At 38.1% G+C, this 20,593-nt stretch overlaps 1 protein-coding gene across 14 annotated transcripts in view; it reads right to left on the reverse strand.

The window, feature by feature from the left end:
• Window positions 1–20,593, reverse strand: part of KLHL15 (kelch like family member 15) — a 60,376-nt gene that overhangs the window by 24,371 nt on the left and 15,412 nt on the right. For 6 of the 14 annotated variants that reach the window (XR_010406065.1, XR_010406067.1, XR_010406068.1 and 3 more), the window contains exon 3: window positions 3,303–5,583. Coding sequence is in view for 4 of the 14 variants with exons in the window: in XM_064573885.1 (XP_064429955.1) it covers window positions 4,474–5,583 (1,110 nt within the window). In the remaining 10 variants the exon portion in view is untranslated. Of the gene's footprint in view, window positions 1–245; window positions 5,584–20,593 lie in introns of those variants that run through there. The other 8 variants (XR_010406073.1, XR_010406072.1, XR_010406071.1 and 5 more) reach the window with 8 other exon arrangements.

Here is a 20,593-nt window from a genome sequence, read left to right on the forward strand (position 1 = left end):
CTCTGCGTTAGTGGAACTTTAATTACTTGGCTTCATTATAAAATTTCCATTGCATGTAAGTGTAAATAATTTCACTCTAATGCACTCATTTGAATCTGTGGCTGAAAGCATTGGTAGAAATCCCATTTTTGTGGCACTTCCTTGGCACATTGAAGGAAAACAAAATGTATACTGTTAATCAAGTCATGAGTGACTCTGAAAGTGACGGGTTGCATAAAGATAGCAAATAATAAGAGAAAAATAGATTTTAAAGATTAAAAATATTTTATTTAAACTTTTCTTCATAAACACTTTTAACATTTTTTTTTCAATTTAAAAACAGAATGGATAGCATAAACATGTTTGAATAGATTATATTCACGGCTTGGGAAAAATTACCTGACAAAAATGTAAAGGCTTTCAAAACAGGTATAAAAGGCAAACCTTAAATTATTCTAAGATTTTTAAATTGGCCCTAGGATTATTTGACTACTGGCCCAAAATGTACCTAAAGGTCAAAATATTTTTCTATAGACAAAGTATGCCCAAGAGGTAGAGGGCATATACAAGTTAGGTAGAAAATAACCTCTCTGACCACCTCACTGGAACTCTCCTTCAGAAAGCAAACACCTAATCCTTACTGATATACTGATTAATAAGGTTTTTAATGCAGCTGTTCCCAGATGTAAAACGAGACTCCAAGGATACTGAGGGGAACAGACCGAGCTGATGGTGTTCTCTCGGTGTTGCTCACGCGATACCCGAGGCGCACGGGTACACGAGCTGAAGGGCTAGGACTTCCACGAGCTTTCCTATGCCAGTCTATGTCTACTGAATATTTGACTTTATAAACTCTCAATAAACTAATTTTTCAGGACTTTCATTTTTAAGATAAATCTCTTTTTAGAAGATATTTATTCCCAAACCAACTCTAATCTGATTGAACAAACATATCCCTAAAAATGTTCAGAGTACAAAAAAAAAATCAAAAATGTATAATAGGCAAAAAAGAAAAATGGCACTAGCAGTTTTACTGCCATATAGCCCTCAGTTATATCTAATTTACACTATTATCTATGTTGTGTTTTACTTCAGTCTAAAACTTTAAATTATGTATTCTCAAAAGAGCTAGTCTTTTCTGAGAGATAGCTTATAAACTGAAATATCAATTTATATTATAAACTGAAATGTTATGACCTACAACCACATATACATATATAAAAATAGTCCCACTGAACGTCTGACATGTTTAGATTATGCAGCTCAAATAATTTGTTATAAAATATTTTAAAGCTTAGTTTCATGTAATTAAGACAAAACTCTCCATTTTTACCACTTCTCCCCACACAAATGTGTGTGTCCTTTACTATGACTTGAGCAGGCTTCCCAGAATGAGGTGTCCAAAGGTGCTGCTTTAGAAAAGATAAGTGAAGGGCTCAGTCAATATTTCACAAATTAGAGTAACACGCACACAGAGCAGAGTAATGAGGACACAGAGAATGCTGTCTCAAGAAAAGCTAATAGTTCTATTAAGCTTTGCTTTTTTTTAAAACCAGTAGTATTTCTTCCAATATAAAACGTCCAATGTGAGAATCTTGAATTTTATGAAATGGCTGTAGTGCAAGGATTTTCTTTAAGCAGACTAAAACCAAAACTGAGAAGGCCAAAGATATGAAAGAGAACATTTCTAATTAAGATGAAATTAATGAAGATTGACTATTTTTGTAAAGTCTGCTGTTTAAAATGTAAAGTGAAAACACACAAGGATCACAACAGTTACACTGTGTAGTTTCCAATCTGACTGAATTTTTTTAAAACCACTATTTTGAGCACATACAATGTATATATAAACAAAAATGGTTCTAAATGAAGCACACAAAAAATAAACTTGAAAAAAATTCTATGGAAAAACTTTCCATAGTTTAGTATAACAAAAATAAATCTCTTTCAGCAATTAAACCATAATTTTAAAAGGGAATGTAAGTTAATCATGGATTTAAAACAACCTATATTAGCACTACATATAAACGGATGAGTTTTCTCAATACATTCAGAACCCAAGCAATAGCAACTATTCTTAAAGCTCAAAATTGATTACAGCTAACATCAGGTCAGACATGACTTATGTGTGAAGCTGAACCCAGAGTTAGTTCAAGTTAAGATTTCACAAATTTTCTAAAACATGAACTTTGATCTTGGTCTTGTGTCTTGAGAATGGAAGACCAAGAATACGCAACTGTCTGCACAGATCTTACCCTAAGTAGGGCTATGAAGTCATATCTAAGCAATTAAAGAGAACCACCACTGGTGTGTGAAGTGTAAAAGCCTGATAGGGGTACCCTGTCTCGGTCTTTGCCAGCAAAAGACAACGATGAGGAAAATAATGAAGACATTACTGTTATTTTCTTTAAAGCAAGACAGCACACACACAGAACAGTAAACCAACTAATGTATTAGAAAAAGAACTAAATGGCTAACCTAATTCCTAACTTGCAAAAGTGAAATGATTTTTAAAAGGTAGAAAAAGCCTTTTACCCATATTACCATGGGAAACAAGATACCGAATTCCATTTTTAGAAAGTGAAAGCAAGTGACACAACCACTTAATAAAAATTTAAGTCTCATATACAAAAGAACATCACTAACTTGATTTCTAAAACCAACGCCACTGTTTTTCTTTCTCAAAAACTACTTGTGTACCTGACTGTTTCTTAAACTCAAACGCCTCCAGTTGTGGAGTTTTAAAATCAGGTGTTTTTTTCATAGTTATCTAATCTAATTACAAAACAAAACAAAACAAAACAAAGCAAAGCAAAGCAAAAGTCTTCACATTTCCATGACTTCACTCTTCCATTTTGTGTTCAGTGGTGGCAGCAGCAAAAAAAAAAAAAAGGTGAAACTAGAAATTTCATACAACAGCCACAGAAGAAGGCATTGCAATATTGCACCAATATCCTAAGACCTGGCAAGTTTTGCCAGTGTAGAGCTAGTCTGTATCAGATAGAGACTCTACTCAGGAGAAGATGGCATCAATGTGAATGATCCACTCCCTGGTTATGCTTGCTTAATCTTGTCAACTACGCGTGCTTCCTTCGAGTTTAAAGAGTTGAAAGGTGCGCGGCTAATCCTAAAACACTTACTATATAAATGCTTTTCAACAGTTCTTCTTGATCTGTTCTGAACTTCGAGGTTACTATCCTTCATGCTAGTAGCTTTCAGTAAATTAAACAAAGGCTGAGGGCTTACATCCCCAGTGCCATTAAGTATTCTGTACTAAATAAACAAGTAGATATGACCAGTAAGATTATAATTCTGTTTCTTACCTCTACGTCAAAAATGAGCTCGAATTTTCCACGAGTTGCTACTTTCCATTCAATAACAGATGCAGCAGCCTTACTGAGTGTAAAGAATGGGAGTTGCACTTACTTTCAAGGGGCCTCTATTTAGGAGTCTGGTATTACCTAAATGCTCTTTAAAAGTGCTTGCGCGCCGCAGGGCCCGGGCTGCGTCTACCACTCCGATTCTCACTAAAAACAGGGTAACGTTAAACAGACTGCAAAGAAAAACATTTTCAAAAACAAGACATACATTGATAAGGAACACTAACGTTTACTTTTGAAAAGAAAATATAAAATGTTAGTTTTCAGAAATCCATACATGTTTCAGGAATACATAGAGCTCAAATATTACTGAATCAGTATGGAGTGAAGATAGGCTACTTTGATACCAAATGAGGACTCCAGTTATTTTAACTTTCTAAAAATGTTAATACATGAAAAGACGTTACATCTAAAATTCAACAAGTATGGCAAACCGTGTGTGCAAGTGCACTAGCTTAAAAATATAGAATCCTAACCACGCATAAAAGGAAATGTGCCTTATATGTTCATAAGATGTATGCAAGTATGGATATGCTTTCACTAACACAATGCAGGTAAGAGAAGGCAGCTTAGAAATAGTGTTTTGAATATAAAAAAGTTAATTTTGTAGAAAATTTATATTTTTGCATTTTCAGCAAAAAGCCATGCAAAAAGGTCAAGAGTTTTAAACTTAAATCATAAAACCAAAAGGTCTAACCAGACTGTAATACACTGAAATAAACGTTCCAAAAGATTTCAGATCGAGAGAGGAACCGAAATTACATCCAGTGACACTTATCAGGTCTTCTCTTAGAAGATGCAGGACTCCTACGCTGACATCTGAAAGAAATGTTTAAAGCATAAAATCAACTTCCCAGATAAGTGGATCACTCTATTCAACTGCTTCTGGAAGTAGTTTCAAGAGCTAGCGCTTAGAATGAACTTACTGCATGAGTTTGAGGCCACTAAAAAGATTAAAAAAAAAGGATGCTAGCACAGAATGAAAAATTTTTTACGATACTAGACCAATGGCTTTGATAGTAAAACTGGTGAGGTTTTTCTTTATGTTTTTTTTAATTAACTACTTTGTCACAAACAAATTTGTTTGGCTTTTTTTAAAGGGAGAAAGATGTCATTAGTTGCAACGTCTGACCTCGTCCAGTATATATTCCGGGAAATGCAGGTTGCACACTTGTAAACCATCCAGCTTGCAGGGCATCCGCGGGTACTCATCTTCCTTCCACTTGTTTTCTTCCGGATCAAAAGTGAGGATGGAATCGCTGTAATGACCATTGTAGCAAAGGCCTCCAAGAACCATTATTTGTTTGTCCAGCACAGTCACACCATGGCCACTTCTGCCAATTGGCATGGATGCCAAGATGGTCCACTGATCAGTCTCTGGGTTGTACACTTCTGTGGAAGGGCATCCCTGAGACTCAAAAGAGGCCCTCAAGATCACACAAACACCACCGAAGACATAAAGCTTGCCGTTGTAAGAAATCATCTTGTGAAAGCATCTTGCGTAATTCATTTTGCTCTTATTCTCCCAACAGTTGGTAACCACTTGCGTTCTCCTGGTCCGCTGCTCTATGGTCCCTTCTTTACTGGGGTCGAACACGCACACTTGTTTGGAGGTGGAAGATGAGGTGATTCCACCAGTGATAAACAACTTGTTATTGAGCACTGTCCCTTCGTGTCCGTATTTGTTAACTGGATAAGGATCCACGAATTCCCATTTATCATTGGTGATGTCGTATCTCTCGGTGGAATAGAAAGTCTCATCTCTGGTTCTGCCAGCTACGGCGTAAATGAACTTCCCAATAACACCAACTGCAAACTCTGAACGTGGCACTGACATGTCTGCCATCCGGAGCCAAGAGTTCTGCCTTGGGTCATACCTGAACACTTTGGAAGAAGCATGGAATTCGCCATCTGGGCCCAGTTCTTCCCCGCCCAACAAGAACACGAAGTTATTGACGATAGCAAGGCAGTCTGGGCGCAGAGGAACTTGGGGGCCCTCCAGTTCCCACCAGACTCTTGGTTTCTTTAAGAGAAGGATTTTACTGTTAACCATGCTATGTCCAATCATTCCTCGGAATACTGTAGTTTGGGGTTTGGCAGAGCGGATGCGGCTTGATTTCATGTCCAACAAAGGCTGCTGGTGGACGTTCTGGAAGTAATTCAGTGCTTGGTCAACTTCATAGCGCAGCTGTCGGGAGTATCTGTAAAATTCGGATGTCTTAACCTAAGAATACAAGTAGAAGAATTTAACCAAAAGAAAGAGCATCAACGGCCAACAAAATATCAAAGCCAACTAAGGTGATTACTGTATGATTTGAGGCTTACTGTACTAAAACTGCTTTTCCTGTTAAGATCACATACTTCTTTTTTAAACAAAGCTATCATCATATTTGTTTTTATAATAATCTATGCACATCCCCAAGCCTTTTAAAGTAAACAAGTTATTTTCCAGGAACAAGCTAAACTCCTCTAACAAAATGTACTAATCATCTATTCTATGTCAGGCCCTGGGATACAAGTGGTGATTATGAGGACAAACAGAGGTTTCACAGTAGAGGGAATCACGGCCATGGTTTCCTTAACCACAAGGAACACTGTAAGAGCAACCGTGACTGAATAACTTGGGCAATCAAGTTAGTGAGTTAGTAAAAATTTAAATAGACATGAAATTCTCAGTAGGTTTTTGATATAAAGACTTGGTCGGATATCAGCAACTCCTACAACCATAATCCAGGTGACGAGGTCCAATTTTTTCCTCTTTGTTTTTGGAGCTGGAACTACCCCATTGTGATGATTTTTTGTCACCAAGATCTTATGAAGCAATTTTAAGTATTGTGCTAAGTTCTATAGGGAGATAAAAATTTTAAGTATAAGATGGGGTCTGTTTCCTCAAAGAACTTCGAATATGTCTGGGGAAATGAAAATATAGATTTGCCAACAAGTAAATGAGGCGGTTGACGGTTGGCAATGAGAGTGTACAGCCCTTTGAGTGCTGCAGACCTGAAGATCTGAAACATACCAAACTGGCCCAAAACACTGACGGGCTCCCTTGTGGAAGAGGTAGGAAGCTGGACAACCATGAAGAAAAAGCCTGTTATCATAATGGCAAGGCGAGAGTCTTCCATTTCGACGGGAAAATCAGATATTGAGAGAGCAAATGGGCAGAAGTGCGTGACTGACGTGAAGTAGCGATAGGGTGCAAAAGTCAGGGCTCGAAGTGATCTGAGGATTTAGACTTGAGGCGCTCTGGAGAGTGGTGTCACTAAGGGACACTGGGGAGGCATTCACTTCACTGGTGATCAATCTGAACTGCTGGGAGGATGCGGACGTGGAAAGCTCTAGGAGCCTCTGGGGAATCCGGGGTGACTGCTTGGGAGGGAGCCGGCACCAGGCATATTTATTTAGGAGCTTCCTTTTCCTACATCTCCTTGTTTTCCTCCCTCTTTCCTAGCTTTCTCATTCACTCCCCACCTTGGCCCAAAACATGTTTGAAACAGAAAGGACCACAAATGTGTTTTAAGTATATTGGTAACTGTATTTCAATATAATTTGCTTTCTTTGTAATCCCAAGCATTTAACTTTATGGATTTTAAATCATTATTCTGAGGGGTCCTTCTGTGGGTTTCACCAGGCTAGCAAAAGGGTAAACGGCACAAAAAAGGTTGAGAATTCCTTGTCTTACTACGTAAAAGAGAAAAAACGGACGTCAATACTGCACTGGGGCTTTATGTGTGATATCTCAAGTTAAATTATTCCTCCCATGAGAGAGTAATAATCATCCCTCTTTTCCTGATGAAAAAATTGAGGCGTAGAACCTTAAGTGACTTGCCCAAATTGTTTACATGACTAAAACTGGCAGAGCTGGGATCTGAACCTTGATCCAGGACAGTCTTGCTCCAAAGCTATTTCCAATAGGTTACTGCACAGCTTCCACTACTCATTAGAAAACTCTAAATGACAAACTCATTTATTAAAACACTTAACATACATGTTCAACGAATTAGCCTAATGACCCTTCTCAGAGAAAAGATAGTATAATGGTCTTGAAACAAAGAATCAATTGTATGGATCACAATGACTGGGCATCCAACCCCATTCTTCCTAGCAAAACACTAAGCGTGGAAGAGATCAAATAATGAATAATGGTAAAGAAGTAATTTCAATAAACAGACTAATAATATAATAAAAATAGCAGATCTGAAGTCTCACCCTCTACTTTTACTTCACATATAAAAAGGTACAGAACGAAGGAAATGAAGTGAGCTGCAATCTCTTATGAGGAACAACGGAAACCTGTACAGCTGTCATCACTGAGTGCTTAGTAACATGGAATGACGTCCACAGTACATTCGGGTTTTGAAAAGCCACAGTACGCGGGTAGCCCGATTAATAAGATTTTGTGTATGCATGCTTGGGTTAATAGCGATTATCTCTGAAACTTCACAAACATCTTTGCATTCTTTTTCATGTATCATACTTATAAACAAAGAGTCTTGCCGTTTAAAAACTGGGTCTCTTAAAACCGTCAAAAATATATTTGCTTAGGAAAAAGGAGCATCTTTTCATCTTTCCATTTCTCCTATGAATTGCCTAGTACTAGTGTACCTCACCCATTTTCCTCATCTTTTTATTTGCAAGAGCTAAAAGGCAATACCCTGGAAATCAGCAAGAAACATAAACCTCAAATTAAATATTTAAGTGCCTACTGTGCACAGCCAGTGGCCTGAGAACTACACAGGTTTTGAGGTAATAGAATCCCGTCCAGCACTGTAATTAAGCACCACGTCAAGCGGCCCAGTATGGCGATTAAGAATCCAGTTTAGAAAATGTCCAACTTTGGCACTCACGAGTTGTGGGATCTTGGGCAAGTGACTCAACATCCTTATAGCCATTTCCTCATCTGTATTATTGGGAAAACAATAGTAGCACTATGCCTCATAACCCTAAGGTAGGAGATAGGCAAGATCATCTATGTGAAAAGGACAGTATGGTGCCTGTCACGTGGCAGTGTACAACAATAGCCGTTATTAGCTACTACCACTGACCAGTGGACACCTGTAGGCGTGTCAGCTTAAGTCGATGCATCTGATGATGTGTTTTCGGTCTGCATAAAAATTCAGTCTCAGAAATTAGACGAGAAAGGAGAGAAACTGTTACTCTGGACCTAATCTTCCCCCCAAAAAACATGATTAGTAAGATGCAAGGAGGAGGAAGCTTTAAAGCAGCCATGTCACTTGGAGATCGAGAAGGGAAGGGGAATGCTGCACATATTGGATAGACAGATTTCAAGTTTTTTAAAGGAAAATTAGGATCAATTCCAAGATCGGAAACCGTGTAAAGAAGCTCAAGAAGGCTTGGAGGCTCTCAGAAGCATAATGCTGACTGCATAATTGCAAAACACACTGATGAGGGAAGAAAAGGGGAAAGTATCTAAAAAATCTGATGTGCTGCACAGAGAGCTTTCTGGGATTCAGATGTTAAAAAACCACTTACAACAGATGGTAAAAAAAAAAAAAAACAAGCACATAAAACAAGAATCACAAAGGGTGAAATGGAGCTGTAAGAATATTGTGAACAAGGCTAAAGCCTCAGGATGAACTGTGACTTAAAAAAGTGCCAGATAGGGGCGCCTGGGTGGCTCAGTCGTTAAGCGTCTGCCTTCGGCTCAGGTCTATCCCAGGGTCCTGGGATCGAGCCCCACATTGGGCTCCCTGCCTGGCGGGAGGCCTGCTTCTCCCTCTCCCACTCCCCCTGCTTGTGTTCTCTCTCTCGCTGTGTCTCTCTCTGTCAAATAAATAAATATTTTTTTTTTTAAAGTGCCAGATAATGAATAAATGGCATCTTAGAGGTTAAAGTAAAAAGAAGTAGAGGCAAATGTGAAGCCCCTCCTGGATGGGGTGGTTAATGTAATATTAAGAAAGACTAATAGCCTTCTCCTATTTTATTTCCATTCTTGGCTAAGGATGTTCTTTCTAATCTGAAGATCAAACACAATGACTAAGAAGAAACTTAAATCCAAGATGGCTGAAAAAAAAAGGAAAAACTAGATAGATATTCTCATTAGGTTCAAGTCATGTGATCTCAAAATCACATCCTGGGATCCTGAGAGGCTTCACAGAAAAGGCTGCTTCATTGCTTTCTGTAATCTGTGTGGAATCATGAAGACTGGGAAAGGACTAGAAGCCAGACTTCCAAACTGCAGACTGGTTAGCCTGAGGCTGATCTGGATTGTTAAAAAATACCACTTGTGATAAGAAAGCCTACATGCTGAAAAGCAGCATGGACTCATCCAGCAATGCCAAGGCTTGACCGCTTCCAGTTGAATGTTTGAGGATGTAACAGAACTGATAGAGAATGAGAGAACCTATGACTTTGGCAAAGTAATCAACAAGCCTAATGATAAAGATTAACACCAGGGAGCCATGAACCACCTAAAACTGCAGAAATAATTGTGTTAATGCATTCCGGGGAGGAGGGGGGTGGGGTAAGGTGAGATGGTGGGAAGTCCTCAGCTTTTGTCAAATGCTCCAGGGCTCCGTGAACTCCAAATGTAAAGCTATAACTGACTATCCTCAATATGAAAAAATGTGATATGGCAGAATAAAATCATGGACTGAATCAAAACAGACAATCCCACCCTCTCTCTTTGGTGAAACCACAGCTAAGAGGGCTAAGTTCCATCGCTACAATTTAGACATCACAAAGCGGACCACATCCCGGGGAAAGGGATCCAAACCATCGGAAAAAAATGGTAAAACTGACGAGGAATGTTTAAGCTCAAGAGAAGACTCAGGAGAAAGATGGCAACCGTTTTCAGGACCAGTCAGCAGAAGTTAGAGGGAAGATTTTAGGCCAGCAGAGGGAAAAGCTTTGTAATTAGAACTGTCAAGATAACGGATGTTCATCACATTATTCTAAGAGCACAGAAACTGGGAACAACTCAAATATCTAGCAATAAGACACTGGTTGAATAAACTCTTGTATGCAGTCTTTACCATATGCAGTCATTAAAAAGAAGGTTAATCCACATGCACTAACACAGATGTTCAAAATGTCAAATGATAAAAACCGCAGAAGAGTATAATATTCTCAAAAACTCAAAACGGACTGTTTTACACAGCTGGCAGTACACCAAGAGGAAAACGTATGTATACACACACAACATAGAGCTGCCCCTTCTCGGGGTCCATACAGGTCTGTACTTGGCTTTTTTACAAGGACTGCAGTCAGAAGGGCATGGGTACATATTTTCCCTAAGTCAGGACGGTCTACCTCTGGACTCAGGGAGCATTCCTGCCAGTGGAGGTAGTCCAGGTGTGACCGTGTATCAGGAGCACCGGAGAGGGGTCCTGGCGTCACGTAAGGATGAGGCACCATGGCCTGTGTGACCGCCTCTCACCTTCCGAACCCAGGCTCTTACAGATCCCATCAAACTGAGTCAGCTGAACTTCTTACAGTCATTTTCCTGTCTCTCGTTTTCTACCCAACCCTCGGGTCCCTTTGTCCTCTTCTCCATTCATTCTATCATGTTCCTTTGAATCCCGAGTTCCAAAGAGTTTTAAAGGTTACTTCAAGTCTATGTCAAAATTCACATCACAGCTACGTATCTCTATCCAGCCTGTTCTACCTGTAGGCCCCCAACAATGGAAGCTGTGCCTTTGAGATAGTTGATTATACCGCAGAACATCTAACCAATGAAATTTAGCTCCTCCTCTCTGCCACAGCTAGAAGCTCTAGATCTACCTTGCCCTTTTCCCAGAGCTAGGATTTTCCTCTAAAACCAGACAATATCGATAAGCACAATTAGTTTCTTCTTTCATTATAGAAATGGAGAATTAATGCCTCTTTGATAATCCTGGACAAAGTAATTACAGATATACTCTGCTTTAAAACAAAAAGTGGAGGGCTATGTAAATGGAGTCATTTGAATGCATTAACAAAGCGAGCTATCAAAAAAGAAACATGTGGCTCATCTTTAAGCATTTCTCCCATCATTCTCTCCTCACATAACAGTTTATCTGTAGATCAGGTGCTTCCAAAAACAAGATATGGGGGAAAATGACATTTTTTTCATGTTTTAAAGAACTACTTCCCTTATCCTTCCACAGGATTAAAAAAAGCTGTCTTAATACTTAGATTATCACTTTTCTTACTTTGATACTGAAAAATATTATAAAAAAGCATTTTCTCTTACACTGATTACAAAATTAAAGTTTGTTACCTCTTAAAAACAGTGATCTGAAAATCTTAAATTGGCCATTTCTTCCTCTGATCTTTTAGTTTAATTGTGTGTGTGCATATAAAGGAGAAAATGTGAGAAATTATTAATTTTGAATGTGGTTCCTATAAATATATATTAAGTTGAAGAAATAATAGCTAGCCATTACCACTGGGCAAAAATTCCATGTTTCTCCCTCCACCGTCAAAATGTTACATTATCCATCCATTAAATTTTTAACTTTTAAAGCTTATTCGTATATACCACTCTGAATTTTGAGAATTAAAACAGAACTGGCAATGTAACTAAAACAGCCATTTCCACAGAGCTTACTACCTTGATTTGATTAAAAATCTGCAATTTAAAAAATCTACTAAAACTGGCTACAGTCTGGGGTGCCTGGCTGGCTCAAGCCAGTAGAGCATGTGACTCTTGATCTCAGAGTTGTAAGTTCGAGCCTCACGCTAAGTGAAGAAATTACTGAAAAATAAAATATTTAAGAAAAAATAGCTGGCTACAGTCTAAAATCATTTTAGGCCTTTAGCCAGCCAATTTAAGATATTATCAGCTATTTTACCTTTCAAAATGTTTTTTTAAATGCCCAATATACTTAAACTAAAACAAAACAAAAACCCATGCCTTTTATTAGTTTATCTGTCAGTGGGGGTGGGAGGTGCCACTGGGGACTGGAATAATCCCTGAACTAAAGATCCCAGATTTTAGGCTTGACATTGTCCCCAAGTCAGTGTATGGCTATGGATAAGCCTCTGGCTTAGATATTTTCTCCTTATAAAAGGAACCAGTTGCATGAAGACACCTCTGGCCCTTCCTACATCCAAAAATGCTAACCTAATTTTCAGAATGATGAGTATAAGGTGTCATGTGGAAGGAAGACAGTCCTGGCTATCAGTTTTATCATCCCCTCTCCATGATCCAATCTGCTCAAAAGAAATATCCAGGAACAGGGGCGCCTGGGTGGCTCAGTTGGTTAAGCCTCTGCCTTCGGCTCAGGTCATGATCCCAGGGTCCTGGGATTGAGCCCCGCATCCGGCTCCCTGCTCAGCGGGGAGCCTGCTTCTCCCTCTTCCTCTATCTACTGCTCTACCTACTTGAGCGCTCTCTGTCAAATAAATAAATAAAACTTCAAAAAAAAAAAAAAATCCAGAAACAAAGCAGTTACTAAAACAAATTAAACCTTTGGAAAACACAGCTACATTTAATATTATTTTGATATTCAGCAAAATGTGGAGCAGTCTTTATGTGCTGTATTACAAAAGCATCCACCCTGGTATGAGAAGTCTATTTATAAAATCATGCTCAGAACTGAAGCTTATACTGATTTATGTTAAAATCATCACAAAAAAGCTAGGTGCAAAATACCTTTATAATTAATCCCTTTGTCCTGAAAAACTGAGTTAATGACCAAGGATAGGGCTATAAAAAAATCAGTTCCTGTTAAGCACAAATCTTCTCAGTAATAATACTGTAATTGCAGTCAAATACCAAACAGTAAAGACAAATTTTAATAAGGATTTACCTATCCTCTCTTCTTCAAGCAGGCAACAGTCTAAATTACCAAACAGAACTTCAGAAGTAACCAGCGTAAATGGGGGTGAGGGAGAGGACCCTCTTCAAGACTCTATCTAATATGAGTTTCAGCACAATTTGGTTAGTCTTCTATCCCTTAAACTTTTCTAGAGTGAAAAATATGTAGTTCAAAAATAAGTATGCTCAGAAAGTCTAATCTTCCAATTTCAGCACAATAGTCATAGAACACCACTAGAAGTTAAATAAGTGTGCACAAGCCTAAAAGGTAGAAAATGATGTAATGTCTAGAAAGTCCCTTAAGACCATATTATTTGATTATAGTAATATTTAGATAGTACAACTAAATTCTAGAGTTTTTCCTATTTATGGAAATACTCTCAACTATGTAAATATATAATTTTATTTAAAAATATGGTAAAACAGAAGGAAAGCCAAAAAGGTTTAATCCTAAAACTTCTGAATGAGCAAGGGTCACCCCATGACACATGTAACATTTTCTGAGTAAATATTAAATTTGAGAATTAAAACTTTAAAGCCTAAAATCTTAGTATTTGCCCTTGTTCCTCTCCTGCTGCTAACCTTGTCTCCATTTTAGGACTTCTCTGATCCTGTTGGATTTCTGCTTATCATTTGGTTTCTCTCCCTCCTTTTTCCTCCGTTCATCAAAAAAAATTTTCTCCTTTTACAAGTCAATATAGCTGTCTGTACTCCATCTCTTCCTTCACTTTTACTTCATGGCTAATTTCCAATTCTAGGCTTTTGTTTTCATCTCCCATTTATTTTATTTAAAAGGAAAATCAACAAGACTGAATTTGTGAACTCCTGCTTCATACACCCCCCACCAAAGTCTCTTTCCCAGGGGATCTAACAGCAGTCAACACCCTGAATTACCGCACCCTTCAGGAACCTGTGAAGAACGCAAGTCAAAGGTGGAAAACAAGAGCACTCTACTTCTCCACATAAAAGGCCAAAGACTTGAGGAGAAAACACCCAGGGTGATTTTTAAAGAACTGTGCACGTGTTAATTACAACCATCCAAGTCCACAGGGCTGGGGAGGAGGGGTAGGCAAAAGGGAGATGGATACAGAAAAAGACACTAAGTGAACTGCGAAAGTCTGCTTAACCTATTGACCTAGTTTCTACCAGAAAACCTGCTCATGTCTGTGCTTTCACTCTAAGGGGCAAGTGAGCTGATTGTTAATTTAAGCAGTTTCAAGTTTATAGTTGTATAGGTACTATTTAATATATGAAGGGGATTTTAAACTTTTTCAAAAACAACTCAGACTTATTAGGAACTCTAACCAAATTTCACATTTTTAATCTAGGTTACTGGCTTTGTAAAAAAAAAAAAATTTGTATTGTCAAATACAGTACTGCTTATGTTTCTCATGTACTTCAGTGAGGGTTAGAAACAAATTTCTGTTTTTTCCTCTAGATTTGTCTGGCTGTAGCTGAAGTTACTAGAAATAATTAAACTTTTTTTTCGTTTTCTGCTAAACTGTGGTAACACTACAGGTAATGGTCTGGTTGCTGGATAGAAATTTTGGATAGCTCAAGTGCTAGATTAGTCAAAACATGTCACAGTACCTAAGTAAAGGAATTCTGGAGGGCATATAGCACCTACACTTTACATAGATGTGTCCTTACCCATACAATGTCATTACAAGTGGTCTGTACCTCACTTAACTGGAATATCACACCATCCAAGCATGATATTAAGGACAATCAGTTTACTCATGTGTCATATAGTTCATTGTTAATGTTATCTACATCAACTGTGCTAATAGAGAAACGATTTGGAAGACTATCAGTGTTTTGTGAAGAGCAGTTCTGAGAGCTCCTAATGTTCTTTTTTTTTTTTTTTAAGATTTTTTATTTATTTATCTGAGAGAGAGAATGGGAGACAGAGAGCATGAGAGGGGGAGGATCAGAGGGAGAAGCAGACTCCCAGCCGAGCAGGGAGTCCGATGCGGGACTTGATCCCGGGACTCCAGGATCATGACCTGAGCCGAAGGCAGTTGCTTAACCAACTGAGCCACCCAGGCGCCCCACTCCTAATGTTAAGTATCCAAGGTATACTTGGACACTTAATTTGTTAATCCTTGAGTTCTTTCCCTTTCAAGGTGAGTACAAGACACCTTATCCCCATTTTAACATGTAGCTTTTAAAGCCACAAATTCTGCACCTTAAGTTAAAGACTTTTTTTAAAAAGTATTTGGAAGCTCTTCTGAAGCATTTTTAAATTCTGATCCTAGGATTAATTTTTACTAATAATGAAGCTGTGTTTTTTTTCAGCAGACTATCAAAATTATCTCAAAGTTGTAAAAGTTTCTATAACAAGCTTTCATAAAATGCAGGTAACGGTTAAATCCAAAAATATTCTCAGTAAAAGAGAACTTTTTTCTCACTAAAACATTAGCTTTGCTCTTTAAAAGTTACATAAATCCAGGGTGCCTGGGTGGCTCAGATGGTTAAGCATCTGCCTTCGGCTCAGGTCATGATCCCAGGGTCCTGGGATCGAGCCCCACATCAGGCTCCTGACTCAGCGGGGAGCCTGCTTCTCCTCCTCCCTCTGCCTCTCTCCCTGCTCATGCTCTCTCTCTCCCTCTCTGTATCTCAAGTGAATAAATAAAATCTTTTTTTTTAAAGATTTTATTTATTTATTCATGAGAGAGAGAGAGAGGCAGAGCGAGAAGCAGGCTCCCAAGGAGCAGGGAGCCCGATGCAGGACTCGATCCCAGGACCCTGAGATCATGACCTGAGCCGAAGGCAGACGCTTAACCATCTGAGCCACCCAGGCGCCCAATAAATAAAATCTTTTAAAAAGAAGTTCCATAAATCCAAATTTGGGGGAATATGATGAATTACATTTAATATATGAGGGAAAAAAAGCACACTAGGGAGTCTGAATATCACGAGCTAGTTTACAAAACATTAGGAATAAAGCAGAATACATCTTTATAATCTGCTCCCTTACTGAACAGCCAATGAAAAACCAACTGTAAAAGCCTAATTATAGGGGCGCCTGGGTGGCTCAGTCGTTAAGCGTCTGCCTTCGGCTCAGGTCATGATCCCAGGGTCCTGGGATCGAGTCCCACATCAGGCTCCCTGCTCGGTGGGAAGCCTGCTTCTCCCTCTCCCACTCCCCCTGCTTGTGTTCCTGCTCTCGCTATCTCTCTCTCTGTCAAATAAATAAATAAATTCTTTAAAAAAAAAAAAAAGCCTAATTATAAGCTGAACAAATGTGTTTTTTTAATCTTTACAGGACTGAAAAGATTTTCTTTCCTTTTGAAAAATTGGAAGATTTTATGATTATGATTAATACAATTTCTAAGGGGATCACTGGTATGCTTTTACCTTATGCATATTTACAATACTGAAGATGTCCTAGGTTCAAAAATATTAAAATGTCACTGTACTAAAGAATCAACATATGGGTATTTTAATGAATAACTATTTTGCTAAAAAGATCTTTTTTATACAAAAGAAGTATAATAGCATTTTGCTAAACATACATTTACTTCATAAAATGTTTTCAATAACGCAATAATTTTTTTAAAAAACCGAAAGACCAAAGAAAGCAAGGTTTAAACTATTTAAATCCTCACATCCCTGAAATTCAAAATGACCAATGTCAGGCCTTATCTCTGTTAACAGATGCAAAGACCCTCAGAGCCAGTAAAAACAAACAAAAAAACACGCCACAGACATCTGTGTCAGTAAAAACTGAAAATGAAGTCTAGTTTAAAAATCCACTATAGATAAAAGGAATCCTAAGAACTCTTCAACAACTATATTAAAAGGACAAGATCCTTAAATTTATTTTTAGCTTTCTTTGATTATACATTGAAATCCCCAGAATTGGGCTTGCACATCTGCAAGTTTTCCCACACCTTGTACCTTTTTCAGTGCCATTAAATTTCTCAGGCTATATTTTGTTCATGCAAACACATTGGAATTTTCATGACTATACAACAACTTCTAAACGACCCAAGTGGGCCAGAGGGTTAAGTGCATGCTTCTGCACCTCAGGGTCCTCTCCCTCCCTGCTCTAGCAGCTATCATAGGAAGCCCTTGGACTGGGAAGTGAGCAGACCTGGGTTCCACTCTGAGCAATACCACTTGTTCTGGGGTAAGATTCCTAACCTTTCTGAGTCTGTTTTCTTACCTATAAAATGGAAATAACCTGTAGACTCTACCTTTGTATAGAGCACTTGAGGCACAATCTGACATATATAAGGTATTCATGTAAGGAGAATCATTGTTTCTAAGGAACTCCATGAGGAAATTTGGAAGCCATGAGCTCTTTGGTGACAGTCCCATAGAGTACTCAGTACAAAAGTTAAGACTGTTTTCAGCTGGGGAGAAAAGTAGAGGACGAGGGGGAAAGATACTGCAGAAGAATAAACTCCAAGATTTCGGCATAGCTAGAGGGCGAGATTCAGGTCCCTACAATGAAGGAGGGCTATTCCCTGGGGAGAGCCAGAATGCCCAGTTCCCTCACTGTGAAGCCTCTGCTCAGATCTGTTCAAAAGTTACTACCAAAGAATTAAAGTCTATACAGGTTCCTTCCAACCAAGCTTTGTTCACTTGCTTTTTATTTTCCCGAGGCCAGGGTAAGAATCCTGACAAAGAGATGCCACGCTCAAGTTAACTTCGTCAGCCACTCTACAGAATAGTTAGGTAGGTAAGCTCATTTAACACTAAACTGTGCAGAACATCTCGAATGGCTGAGAAACCAGAAGAGTTTAATATGTGAGAAGGGCTGTTGACCGTACGCATATTCAGAGTTTCTAATAAACAGCTCACTCCTTGAACTTCTAGAGCAGCGCTGTGCAACAGAAATATAAAGAGCCACAAATGTGAGCCAATGATTAATTTTACACTTTCTGGTAGCCACATTTAAAAGTAAAAAGGTGAAGTTGATTTTAATAATGTATTTTATTTAACCCAGTATACCCAAAATATCATTTCAAACTATAATCAACATAAAAATGAGTAATGATCCTGGCTGACTTACCAAAAAAAAAAAAAAAGAGTAATGAGATCATTTACACCCTTTTGTCATCCTAAGTTTTGAAATCTCAATTCAGACTTGCCACATTTCAAGTATTCAGTAACCACAAGCAGTAACTGTATTGAACAGCGCAGTTCTAGAGTCATAGATATACACTAATTTCTTTATTATAGAGAGTAATCTTTTGATCTTGACTTCAGCTGGTTTTAATCTCATTAAATTGAATGGAAAGGTTCTCGGTTTTTTTTTTTTTTAAAGGAGGGAAATTTTAAGACTCTAAAACAAATCTAACAGAATACTATGAAAAAAACTCTTGATTACCTTAGTCATAGGATCGGGCTACTTAGCCTCCTAATACAAAAAAAGACTGTAAATTCTAAGTTTGATTAGAGTTACTAAGTGCCAAGACTTCTTTGGCATTACAATATTTTCCTGTAACTGTTCCTGAAAAAACACAATGCTGAAAAGTAGATGTGTTAACAGGACACATAAGGAAAAGAGGAACTAAGTTAATACCAACACAAAGAAATACTCTGATAAATCCAGAATATGGAACACATTAAGACAATCAGTGATCTTATCATTCTCAAAAAAAGTGGGGGACTGTTTTAGATTAAGAAAGATTAGACAGATGTGATAACCAAAGCAATGCATAAGTAACGACTACATTCTACGGCATTTTGAGAAATGGGAAAATTTGAATATGGACTAGCTATTAGATGATATTATTGTTAATTTACTTAGGTGGAATGGCAGTGAACTTGGGTAGGAAAGAGTCCTTATTCGTAGGAGAGGCGTGTGAAGTTTTTAAGTTTTTATGAAGTATTATGATGTTTGCAATTATTTCTGAAGGTTCAGCAAAGAAAAAAAGATCTAGATAAAGCAAATATGGTAAAATGTTAACAGTTCTTGAATCTAGGTGACAGCTACACAGGTATCCATTATACTACTCTTCCAACTTTTTATGTTTGAACATCCTCATAAGAAAAAGGAGAGACAGGGGCGCCTGGGTGGCTCAGTCGGTTGAGCGACTGCCTTCGGCTCAGGTCATGATCCCAGGGTCCTGGGATCGAGTCCCACATCGGGCTCCCTGCTCTGCGGGGAGCCTGCTTCTCCCTCTCCCTCTCCCCCTGCTTGTGTTCCCTCTCTCGCTGTGTCTCTCTCTGTCAAATAAATAAATAAAATCTTTAAAAAAAAAAAAAAAGAAAAAGGAGAGACAGTTCTAGATTCAAAGGGAGACATAATAACCCAACATACTGTATGAACCTTGATTAAATCCTTAAAAAAAAAAAAACAGCTAAAAAAAGACATTTAGGGGACAAATGAGAAAAATCAGAAAATGAAGTGCCTATTACATGACATTAAGGAATGACTGTTAATTTCAACAATGGTATTATGGTTATGTCGAATTTCCTCACTCTTGGGAGATGAGCTGCTCGATCAAGCAGTGAGGGATGAAGTATCATAATGTCTACACATTCTTTGAAATGGTTTTACATAGCTTAAAGCCAATGTGGCAAGATGATAACAATATTAACCTACAGGATATGTTTATGGGTGATCATTCCACTATTCTTTCGGATCCTTTTTTATGTTTAGAAAGTCATAAGTTTTTAATAATTTAAAGCTAAAAATAAAAAGTGCCTATCAATATTCCATTTTTCTAAATTTCAGCCTAAAGGATAAAACCACAAATCAAAACTGCCTACACTTTTCCCATGTAGATTCTTGTACTAAAAAAGGACGAGCACAGATGTAACATGTCTTTATTTCCGTGCCCTTTCTGTCACCGTGCGTATATAATGGATATTAAAATGGCTTTGTTTGGGGCGCCTGGGTGGCTCAGTCGTTAAGCGTCTGCCTTCGGCTCAGGTCATGATCCCGGAGTCCCAGGATCGAGTCCCACATCGGGCTCCCTGCTCGGCGGGAAGCCTGCTTCTCCCTCTCCCACCCCCCCTGCTTGTGTTCCTGCTCTCGCTGTCTCTCTGTCAAATAAATAAAATCTTAAAAAAAAAAAAAAAAAAAAAGGCTTTGTTTGAGACCTGCAGCGTACTAAGTAAAGGAAAAATAGATGGGCCCTATTTTCAAGGGAGCTCAAATTAGTATGGTGCAAAATAGTTCAAATTCTTATTTCCCAACCCAATTTTCCATTTTAGTTTGGTTTATGAAGTTTTATTTCTAGAGATAAGCTCTCAAAAATCTGCTTAAGTAGTGTTTTCAAAATTTAGAAAGCCATACATCCCTCCTGAAACTAATATTACAATGTATGTTAAACTCTATTGGAATTTTAAGAGAAAGCCAGATTCCTTTGACAAGCATTAACTCTCATACATCGCTAAGACAAGAGTCACTGACTACCTTCCATTTATCTTACCAGTATTACTAAAATAAAACTAAAAAATTTCTACTATATTACAAAAAATAAAGATTCCTCTGTGACCAGGGCCTTAT

This window comes from Mirounga angustirostris, unplaced genomic scaffold (assembly GCF_029215605.1).
Source record: "Mirounga angustirostris isolate CCGP_5_RB_7025 unplaced genomic scaffold, mMirAng1.0.hap1 SCAF_11, whole genome shotgun sequence".
In the NCBI taxonomy this organism is placed as follows: Eukaryota; Metazoa; Chordata; class Mammalia; order Carnivora; family Phocidae; genus Mirounga; species Mirounga angustirostris.